The sequence below is a fragment of the Canis lupus genome, chromosome 13, assembly GCF_048164855.1.
Source record: "Canis lupus baileyi chromosome 13, mCanLup2.hap1, whole genome shotgun sequence".
NCBI classification, from domain to species: Eukaryota; Metazoa; Chordata; class Mammalia; order Carnivora; family Canidae; genus Canis; species Canis lupus.
In genome coordinates, this window is record NC_132850.1 from 23574518 (window position 1) to 23586579 (window position 12062).

The following is a 12062-nucleotide window of genomic DNA, read 5'->3' on the forward strand; positions in this document are numbered from 1 at the left end:
AATAAAAATTTCAAGTCCTAGAGGAAAAAAAAGCCCAAAAGCAAAAATATGCTTCCCTGGTTATTCCTTCAACTACCTCTCAAATTTATAAATCATTTGGAAGGAAATTAAACTTTTGGTTGAGTTCCTATTTCCAGCTCATTTATGAGGAAAAAAAAAAAAAACACTTGTAAAAAACCAGTTTGGTAAATACCTTATGAAAGAGGATATTTTACATCATTAGGGTATTTTACATCAGCAAAATCATTATTTTACATCAAATAGTTTCCCAAGGAAATAACCTTACAAAAAAGTAGTAAAAGAAATAACTTAGAAGTTGTCAAATCAAGCTGTAGCTCTACAGGGAAATGACTGTTTTCTCAAGCTTGCCAAATAAAGTATGATAAAACCTTGATGATATTAAAAGAATGAGACAGAGGGAACTATACAGCATTTACATGGATTAATTCTTGAGATAGAGTCAAATTTTCCTGGCAAAACCAACCACTAGCAACAGGAAGAACAAAATTATCATGGTACAATGTTTCAGAGGAACATTTAAAGTTAGCTCAGTGAGAAACTGAGCAGAGTGATTGGTATGCTTAAACTCCAAAGGAGGAATACAATGCAACTTGATGGCAATTAGTTCTATTTGTAGTTACAGAGCAGTATAGTTTATCATTAAAAAAAGAAAAAGAAAAAAAATAAAAAAAATAAAAAAAGAAAAGGAGAAAGAACTAACCGTTTATAAAGAACTATCCAGATCATTTAGTCCAATTCTTATTTAATAAGCAAGGAAATTTCAACCAAAGAGGTCAGGAGACTTGCTTGTTAATGGCAAGACTGGCCTCATCTGAAGTCTTGTTTGTTTTATTTATTTTTTTGTCTTGTTTGTTTTAAATAGTTCCCCAAAGCCCAACATGGAACAGTGAATTAATTATATAGAAGGGGCCAATTAAGAAAACATTAATAACAAAATCTCAGAAATTTCTGTGAGATGCTTGGATTCTTGAATTCTACTACATTAGTAAAAAAAAACTGATATATTAGTTAAAAGATCCAGGTACTAGTTCTGGCTTTCTTGTGCACACATACTGTGATCTGATTAGTAGTGATACATTCTACCACAGATTGGGGGACAAAACATGTCTCAAAGGGAGGAGAGTAACTACATAAAAAATAACTAAAACTTGTGGATATCTAAATCTAAATTTAAATTTCAATAATATCATTTCAGCTTCTAGTTTTCACAAAATGAACAAAGGAAACAGCACAAATTTAACTGAAATGATATTAGGTAAGCATGTGTATTAATCTTATTTAAATTAGCAGAGTTGAATTTTATAAAATTATTATGCAAAGTTAGCACTTTACTACAAAGCATTGTTATACAGTACCCATATAAAGCAGGAAAAATCTGAGAAATCTGAGATTACAGAGATATCTGAGATTAAATAAATTAACCACAGATACAATTACTCATAAACCAGTCTGTCCATGTTTTTAAAAACTGTGCATGCCCATTGTCATATAATTTACTTTTATAAATAGAAATATTTTAATTAGCATGTCATAAAAGCAAATTATAATATTCAATGACTACTCGGTTGCTTTATTTTCCAATTTTACCCATACTCTCACCAAAACAAAAGATATGCTGATTTATCTCCCAGCAATATGACAGCAATAAATTAAAAATTATATTCCTGGTGACTAAAATCTAGCCATTTACAGATCTCAAAAATTCTTTGTGGTTTTACCAAAAAATAATTTAATTGTAGGGTTAGTAAGCTTCAATAAAATAAAGGAATTTAAAACACACTACCTGGCAACAAAGCTAGCCTTTATCTGTTTAACATTTTGTTTTTAATGGGAAACAGATAATGAGTATCTTTTCTGATATGTTCATTTAGTAAATTTTAGCTTCTGCATTTTCTTATAGGAAATATTTTGCTGAGCAAAAATAAAATGATCTAAAACTGTTATTGCTGTGTCTAGAGGAAATAAAGAAGCCCAAGAAATTCTAGAGCTTCATATTTACTGATGACCACCATACCGATCCTGATAAGGATAAATTTTTTTTTAATCAAAAATCTTAATGGAAATGGACTATTTTTTCTGATAAATTTACAGAATTTCACATTGGTCAGAGGATATGAACGATTAACTGATGCACAATAAGAAAAAAATGTTATTTAATAAAAAGCACTCTGAGTTGGAAAATTGAACTTCGATAAAAACAAATGAAAAAAATTAAAAAAAAAAAAAAAGCACTCTGATAAATAAAATGTATAAAAACATGTAGGTCAGATGAAGGAATGCAGAAACCATACCCTTGATAATAAAAAGGAAAAGAATGTAAATTGTGATAAAGACTTTGTAAAGAAATCTGGCAACATCCATGAAAACTGAAAATGTGACTAAATAATTCAATATTTAAGTAAACCTAGTAGAGAATCTCTTACCTATATAAAGAGGCAATTGTACAAATGATCACTATGTCACTGTCAACAATGGAAAAATGGGAGTAAGATAAATTTTTATCAGAAGGGAGACCAATGTATTTGGTGAATACTATACAACAACTAAAGGTAAGTTATGCAGGTAAAGATACAGACAGATGTAAATATATCTAAAAAATACAACTTCTGAGCGAAAACAAAAAGCAAGTTGCATAACAACTCCTAGGTATAAAAATAAAAACACAAAATTGTTCTCTAATTACTGTATTTTACTTCTGAATGTATGAGATGAGAATGTAAAAATAGAATGGAAGATCAAAGAGAAAACTCAAGGTAGTTACTGACTTTGGCAAGAAAGGAAAGGGAAGCAGACTAGGGCTCATGGTTAAAGAAGACAACTGTAATTTTAAAATTTTATTAAAACAAAAATTTGAAGCCAATATAACTAAATGTCAACAACTGTTCATTCTTGGTAGCTGGAATATGAAGATGTATTATACTTTCCTGTATCTTCAACATTTCTCGAAATAAAGCAAATTTCGCCACACCCCACAGGAAAGTATCTTGACTCAGCCTCAAATTTCTAAAATTTTACTATCATTTAGCAAATATTTGGGATGATACTGGGATCAGCTTCCTGGGTTTCTGGGCCTCAGAAAGTATTAGGAGCATTCTTGAATTGCTGGGAACCCATTTATACCCTATCTGTACCATCCTAAGAGAACCTTCACCTTCTTTAAACCTAAAAATACAGTTCAGCAAAATGCAGAGATGAGTAAGAACCTCCAGGTCATTAGAGAACAATAACCCACAACTATATTCAAGTTTCTAATACTCCCTGAAAGATAATTTACTGGCTTGTCAACATCTGAACAAGTAGCAAATCAGCCAAAAAGTTTCAAAATTAAAGCCTAAGTTTATCCTACTTTACATTCCATCAAAATGCAGTGAAAATCCCGTTATGCTTCAAATTTTACCTGTTTCAGCTTCTGATTCTGAGTCATCTTCTTCATCTTCTTCACTAGAGCAGCTAGATTCATCTTTCTTTCCTTCTTCTTCATCATCAACTTTTTCTTGTTCTAGAGATTCAATACGGGATGCATTTTTCTCTGGCTCAATAATCAGTGTCTCTTTGCTGTGAAAGGAAAACAGTTTTCAAATGATTAAAAACACGAAAGACCAAAAATCATTAATTTTTCTCAGATGAACAAAAATCTAATAATCATGTCTATGGTCTTCATGCCAATTCATTCATGACAATAACAAAATCTACTTTAATATTTTACTTACTTTTAATTTTTATTTATTTATTTGACAGAGACAGAGCACAAGCAGGGGGAAGGGCAGAGGCAGAGGGAGAAGCAGACTCCCCGCTGAGTAGGGACCTCGAAATGGGGCTTGATCTCAGGACCCCAGGATCATGACCTGAGCTGAAGGCAGACACTTAACTGACTGAGCCACCCATGTTGCCACATAGAATACTTTACTTACTTTTTAAAGGTCTTCTGTGACTGGTTATTGTCCATATTGGCTGTTGATTCAATTAGCGGAGATTTCTTTTCCCGTTTTTCACTATGCAGCTTTATAAAAGTTATGCAAATGAAAATAAGAATACTATTAAAACAGTATTCATGAGTAAAACACAGAATTTGAGATAACAACAAAGTAGTTTTCCAAACATGAAACAAAACCAAAACAAAACAAATAAAAGATTTAAGTTTTACCTGGAAAAAAAAAAAGGGGGGGTGGAGGCTTGAATAAAGAATAAACAGAACTAAATAGTTAAAAAGCTAAGTGAAGGACAAAGTTGAAGTTTTTGCTCCCTCCAACTTTAGATCACTGATAAAGTCAGGACCAATGAGCCACTTAGGACGTTTAATGGTACTCTACACTTAAAAATCTGTTTCCTACTTAGAAAATTTCTTCCTTATCTAGGGCCCGCTATTTTAGAAATCTGAGATTTTTTTAGTCTCCATCTTCTAAGCAAACTTTATCATGAAATTACAAAAACCATGTTATTCTTGGGTACATTATACATTATAGAAATACTCATTTTGTGAAGGGGAGGTAAGAGAAATGGGCATAAGCAATACAAAAGGTTGAACACTACTACTATTCCTTTATTCTTTTTCACTGTCATATGGTTTTGACTGTCAGGAAGAACTTAAAATCAAAAAGTATAAAACATCACAAAAATACTTTCTCAACTGTCTGAAAATTAATGCTATTAGGAAAATTCACTACTACAATTTTTAGACAGTCATCACACATACCAGATTTTGTTTCTTTTGCAATTCTTCTAAATATCCTAAAATATCTTCATCTGCTACATCAAACGCTGTCTGGCCCTAGGTAGGAAACAAAGGGGGTTGGTGATGGTAAAAAGTCAATAAACTATAAAACACCTTCAGTGATTCTGTATAATCATATCGAAAGAAGTTAGATAACATTTTGTTATGTATGCAGTTATGTATGTAGTTTGTTATAGATGTAGTAACACAACAGTATATGACTAAAGGAGATGTATGAGAAATCCATATGAGAGAGAAGCAGCTGATATATCTCCCCTTACTCTCTTTGGTAGCAGCTTTATTGACATAAGACTCACCATACAAATAGCCATTTAAAACGTACAACTCAACTGTTTTTAGTATATTCACGGAGTATTACAACCTTCACCATAATCACTATAGGACATTTTCATCACCCCAAAAAGAAATGACCTCCCCACCTCATCTCCTTTCCCAATCCTCTAGCCCAAGGCAACCACTAATCTATGTTCTGTTACTATAGATTTGCCTGTTCTGAACATTTCATGTAAGTGGAGTCATACAATACATGGTCCTTTGTGACTGGCTTCTTTCACTTTGTATGTTTTCAAGTTTCATCCATGTTGCCACATGGAATACTAACTGTAATCTTTTTTTATTGCTGAATAATTGCACGACACACCACATGTGTTAATCTATTTATCAGTTGATGGATATTTGCTTTTGCTTTAATATCCAACATACTGCTATGAACAGTATGGTATATGTATATGGTATATGGTATATGGTAGTATATGGTAATATATAACAATACTGCTATGAACATTTGTGTACAAGTTTCTGAGTGAACATTGGTTTTCATTTTTGGGGGGACATAGCTCTAAGGGAAATTACTGGGTCATGTAACTATATGTTTAAGCTTTTAAGGCCTTTTTTCTTTTTGTTACCTCCATAATAATTAAAGTCTTAACAGAATAACAAAATAAAAATATACAAAAATATATATATATATTTCTAAACTGCCTAAAAGTTCAGCAAGCCACAGGTATGCCTTAGTTTCAAAAATTAGCTCAGATGCACATCTGTCAATCTATTTTTATTCACTGTGGAAAAGAAAATTTCAAAGAGCTGTTGACTAAACATAGTAAGGTTTTCTCCCATTGCCTGCATTTGTCCTTATAATAACCCTACTGGTACAGGTTTCCAGAATGTCAAAAAAAGTTTGGTATTATAATACATTCTACTTTATATGTTGGCCAATATATGATCCTTTCTTAGAAAAAAATTTTTTTCAACAAGAAAATATATCATTCTGAAAGAAAATTCAAATTTCTTTGATAAAAGGAATCTTGCAGCTACAAAAAAGCCAGATGAGTAGAAAATAATGACTTCTAAAATCACATAAACTCTTTCATTAAAAAATAAATCTACAACTCTCAATTCTAGACCAACATTAGGATGTTGCCATCTACTTGGATGGGAGTTACATTTCCCAGTACTATAAAATGAGATAAAAGCTACCAATATCTGAGTTGTTTTTTCCATTGTCTGTTTATAAAATAAAAAAATACGGCCTATATAATGTATTCTAAAAATACACGAAATGCTCCCTTATCAAGATAGGGGAATGAACGTATTTAAAATTTACAGGCTTCAAAAACACTTTATATATCTGCCTTTTCTCATTAGAAAATCTTCCCAGCAAGGATTTAAGAGGCAGTCTATCCTTTCCCACTCAGTCCAGGAGAAAATGTTTTAGCTTTAATAAACTTCCCCCCCCTTTACAACCTTGAGTATTAAATGCTAAGAATTAAATTCCTGAAGAATAAGTGGCTCTGAAACAAAATAACTGGCTCAAATTTTGAAGGCACCCTTTAGATTAGAAATACATGCTAATCCATTTTGCTATATCATAGTCTCTTTGCATAATTAGTTCTATAATGTTACACATGCTATGTTATGCATTGTTTTCAAGATCATGTTATGTGAAAATAACTCATTGGCTTCTTTTTAAGTATTATTTTAAGCATTTATCAACCCTTCTAATGAATGAAATACTGTATCTTAAAAATTTTTTTCAATTATAATTAAATTTTAGCCGTGGTTAAATGCAATGGGGTTATTTTAGTAACCAAGGAATTTTCCTTTATAAGAATAAGAAATTGGATCACCTTACTAACCTTTCTTTTCACTTTCTCCCTTGATAAATGAGTCTACTTTGCAAACAGCAGCTGATAGAGAATAAAAACTAGAGTAAAATGCAGGCTATAAACAGAGAAAAGTTTCTAATTTCAGAAAAGCATAGCACTCAACCATGCTCATTAAATAATATATAGGACAGTTATGAGCTAGCCAATTGTAAAGTTATAAACATGACCTGGTTCCTAACTACTATAAGGCTACTATGCTTCATTAATGGGATGCTAACACAGGGCATACAAGCAGAATTACTCAACGCAACCAAGAAACAATAGAGGAGGGCACAGTGCTGAGGTATGAGAAAATAAGAACTCTTACCAATCAAGAAAACAATCTTAAAAAAATTACTGCTTAAAAATTAGTTTACAATACATCTGTAAATTACCAGAGTCACATCAGACCTACTGTTGAAGTCTAACTTCATAGACTATTTATTCTTTTCTCACTTATTCTAACTAAATTGCTTTTGCAGGTGTGATCTCTCTTCATTTTCACAGCAACCAGTGAAGTAGTCAGGACAACCATTATAGATCCTACTGCATAGATGAGGAAACTTATGCTGACAGTATGACATCTGCTCAAGGTCATGCAGGCAATGAAAGCAAAGTGGGAATAGACTCTAGGTCTCACTGCTTCACTGTCTTTATAGAAAATAAGAATAAGCTCAGATAAAAGCAGGAAAAACAATCTGTATGCTCGTTAAGCAGAGTGGTTTTGTTATTCATTTAAATCTTTGTAATAACAGCTATCAAACTAAAAAGTTGTCTACTAATCACCGTAATATGCATTAAAAGAAAATTCCAATTAGAAAAATATCTTAGTTAATACTTAAAAAGGGACAATATTTGGGTACATTCTAGTAAAACAATTATTTTAATAAAGAAACAAAAATCTTTGTTTAAACTCTGTATCACATAATTTGTAACAATGAGTTAAAATGACAGCAAATGTCTTTAATAAGTTAAAGAAACAAGATAAAAATCTGTTTAAGAACATTTCTCCTACTCTTATGTAGAAAGACTTTCAGATTTTCTATGATTTGTTGCATTTTCTATAGTATACATTTACCAAAATTATATTTTCTATTAGTAAAGATTCATCTAAACTGTGAAAGTCTTGTAAGTACATTTCTTTGATATCATTTTAAAAAGAAATTTACTAAAAATCTTTAATCTACAAGTACTTACAGTACCAAATGACAAGATCAATTTACCCAAACAGGCTTACACAATAAAGACTAATTTTGATTGAACATGAAGTATGACATTTTTAAAAAATGCAGCCAGTGATAAGAGATTAACTCACACAAGTAAAATTTATAAAATTAAAATTTTAAAAATTAAGTCTTGTAAAAGTATCTTCCATTACTATAGAATACAGTCTCCCTCCCAATAACAACAAAAATGCTTGCATTTTGGAATACTTATGGCATAAAAGCCTTTAGAATGCTACATACATTATGTAGCTTCTTGCTGTTAAAAGATATCTTTAAAATTTGATATTTTAAGAGAAAATCCAATTTTGATAAAATTTTAAAATCGTATTTTTATAACTCATGAGTTAGTATCTGGAGATATAAAACATGAGAAATAAAAAACTAAGAAGAAGCTGCAGAGGGACTTAGCAGAATAAATTCTTTTTTTTTTTTTTTTAAGAGATTTACTTATTTATTTTAGAGAGCAAGAGAGAGAGAGAGCGAGAGCACGCATACGTCCACACGTCCAGGGAGGGCCAGAAAGAGAGAATCTGAAGCAGATTCCCAGCTAAGCACAGAGTTCAATGCAGGGCTTGATCTAATGAGATCATGACCTAAAGGCCAGTACCAAGAGAGTCAGGCACTTAACTGAGTCACCCAGGCACTCCTAGAATAAATTATTCTCAATTAATTACACTAATTATTAGGGACTTATAGGAAAATCACTTGACTTCTCTGATTATGTTCTCAAACTCTATAGGGTTGTTAAAGGATAGCATTAGAGAATATATGTGAAAACAAATTGAAAAGTATAAAATTCTAAGGAATTATGGGGCATAACTCTTTAAGATCATATAAAGATATACTGAATGATGAGGGGAGTATGAACGTAGGATGGCACAAGAAACTGCTACTAATTGATAGAAACAAAAGGAGATGAAGCAAAACGACTTATATGCAGTCTTTCTCTTCGAGCATAATTATAATCAACTGTACCGCATAGGAATTAGACAATTATAGAACATATTACAATAATTTTTTCATACATACTATATATTGCCTATGATTCACTACCAAAATATGTTTAAACTGGAAAATGATACAATGTTTTTGGAAAACCATTTCTATTAATAAGCTTCTCTTTTGGTCCTTATCTGGAGACCCCTACCAATGAATGAACCAATTATCAGTAATGTCCATGTCAACAGACAAATGGCCGTTAGGGGATGCTGTTTGGGAAAAAGACAGGAATGCAGAACAGAGATTAGAATATAAAAGGTATTTACTAATTTCTTCAGAAAAATCCCAACTGCTGGGGGAATTTCTACACGAAGGTGAGGAAATATGAAATGTCAAGCTAAAATTAGCGGGCCTTTTACCTAAAATTTAACAGTAGCAACATCTGTCTTCTAATGCTGATTACAAATCAGAAAACTGTTATAATAAAAAACAATAGAGCAAATTATCAAAAGTTTTGACTACAAAATTAGGTTGAAGACTTTATACTTATGTATAAAAGCAAACCTGTACCTAGAGCCTCAAACATTTGGATCACTCTCAAACATTTTTTATCTTGATTTTCCTGAGATTTTCACCACTTCTAGGACTTTTACTTGCCTGCACATTTCTTACTTAAAACATATTTATAAATATACACGTGAAATGCTCTAGAAAGAACAAAGGAGTTCAGAGGCTTTTTTATTGTTTTATGTCAGCAACTAGGACATAAATCTGCACAGTAGTGCAGTATCCCAACCTCCAAACACCCACAGGAAATCTTGGGCATATGGTATATCATATTTGTTCTCTTCCCTTTGCAGATCCCCAGTTAGAAACTGCAGTTAATCAGAGCATAATCAGTACTAGCACTTATATTAATGGACACAGCAGAGTCAGATGGTGCCAATGGAATAAAATGAGATCATCTTAGGAACTTCTGCTAAGTAATCTACTACATTATCTTAGACAATGCAATATATAAGGGATATTCTATGCAAGTTAAGGGTAATCAAGCCCACTAGAGGAGATGTGTTTTTAAGCTCTTCAACTGTTGGTAGATGGTAAGAATCATGAACACGGAATAGGAGGGAACTAATAGGAATATTGGTGACACTGGTAACTGACTGATGGTGCTTAGAAGGAGCAGAGGAAAAAGTATCTGATCTAATAGGAAATCGGGTAACCTGAATCTGTTCATGATTTTGTACAAAACACTGAAATGACATTCGCTCCTCTATACCTAATTGGGTGATACTAAGTAAATCTTTTACCTCATAAACGGTTTTCTCATCTGCAAAACTAAACTAGATGTTGGATCTCAATTATTTTATTTTTTTATTTTAAAACTTCCTGGTTATACTATTCTCACGTACTGTAAGACCCCACTATCCAAGTCATTTAAAAAGCTACTGTAAGCAAGCTGTTAAGATCATCAGCTAAAGAGAAATAGAAATATATTTCTGTATGTGTTTCAACTCAGAGTGATGGGAGAGAACATTCACAGAGAAATGCATAATTTTCTTAATTTATGAATTCCAAAGTACCCAAATCTACTCCATTATGTATGGTAATCTGATTACTCAAAGAGTAATGCTTCTTTCTTTGAGGAACAAGACCAAAACTACCTCACAAGTAGATGAGAAACACTTTAACAATCAATAATAAAAATCATAAATGGTTGACAAAATGTTGTACAGTTCATAAAACTTAATACAATTATATAATTTATATTCCAAAATTTGGGGGATTTTAAAACATTTATTTATAAAAGCTATTGGATATTTCTAAAAATTTAAATATTTAAAATACAATTAAAAGGCCTACCACTTTGTTGACCATCTCCATATCACACAGATTGTCCACTAAAATTCGACATGCTTCTTCTTTACCCCAGTGAGCAGCAGCATGAAGAGGTGTCCAGCCATCATAATCTTTAATATTAACATCATAGCCTGCCTGTATTAAAAGTCTAAAGAAATTATAGTAAGTTAGATAATCATTAAGAAATCTAAAAATGAGAAAATATAACCTCTAGCTTTATACCATGCAAGTTAATAAAACTTTGTGATGCATTTCTTTTCCTAGTTCACATCTTCTCCCTTCCCTTCAATGAATTAACTAGGACAAAAGAAAATAATTCTCAGAAAACTTTACCAAAGAGGATCTTGAACTACTGCCATATTAATGCATTCAGGTTTAATTAATTCCTAATGATTAGTAAGTCTTATGGTTTGGTGTAACACTGACTAATTCTTGTTAGTATGAATTATAGCTGAAATTTTCACAGGAAAGCCATTAATTTTTCATTGTGAACTCAAAAACTCCTGGATCAATTTGTATGTTAAACTGATTTATTGTAGGGAAGTCTTCGGGTGTCCATATAATATATCATCTCAGGCTAAATGTGTTCTAAAAATATACTGGGATCAAACAAGTTTTTTTGTAGTTTTTCTGTTGCCTTGCAATTGAGGAAAGCTTTCACAAACCTTAATGATCTACCATGGCTAATTTTTAGAGGGAAATGACAATCTTTTAGGAACAAAACAAAGCAAAACCAATATTAAGGGGTCGATTCTACTTTTCTGCAGCAGTAAGAAAGCAGGTATTCTAATTATCAACAAGGCTAGAAAGGAGGAATACATTTTAATACAATCAAAGAACTGTATAAATTATGTTTGTATACCCTCCTAACTGTATATTGACATTAACTTTTATTTTGTTTAGAAACTAAGCTCAAAAGAGCAAAGAATGGTCCTATAAATTGCACATAGCACAGCCTCACACACACAGGCGAACAGTAAATTCTTTACAACTCATGAAATCTGGTTGACCTTTACCTTACTTTCCAAGAAGCTGAGCTTGAGAAGGGCTTCTTTTTACCTATAGGAGGGGTGGCAGTGATAGCTAATACACAATCCTTCATTTATTTATGTTACAAGAACAGATCCCCTATTTCCT

The 12062-nt window shown here is 31.9% G+C and overlaps 1 protein-coding gene across 7 annotated transcripts in view; it reads right to left on the reverse strand.

Annotated features, from left to right (window-relative positions):
• PPP1R12A (protein phosphatase 1 regulatory subunit 12A) overlaps window positions 1–12062 on the reverse strand; it is a 139454-nt gene that overhangs the window by 49577 nt on the left and 77815 nt on the right. For all 7 annotated transcript variants that reach the window (XM_072772888.1, XM_072772883.1, XM_072772882.1 and 4 more), the window contains exons 5-8: window positions 10929–11073; window positions 4715–4789; window positions 3933–4021; window positions 3419–3576 (exon numbers count right to left, since the gene is read on the reverse strand). In XM_072772888.1, coding sequence (XP_072628989.1) covers window positions 3419–3576; window positions 3933–4021; window positions 4715–4789; window positions 10929–11073 — 467 coding nt within the window. The remainder of the gene's footprint in view (window positions 1–3418; window positions 3577–3932; window positions 4022–4714; window positions 4790–10928; window positions 11074–12062) is intronic.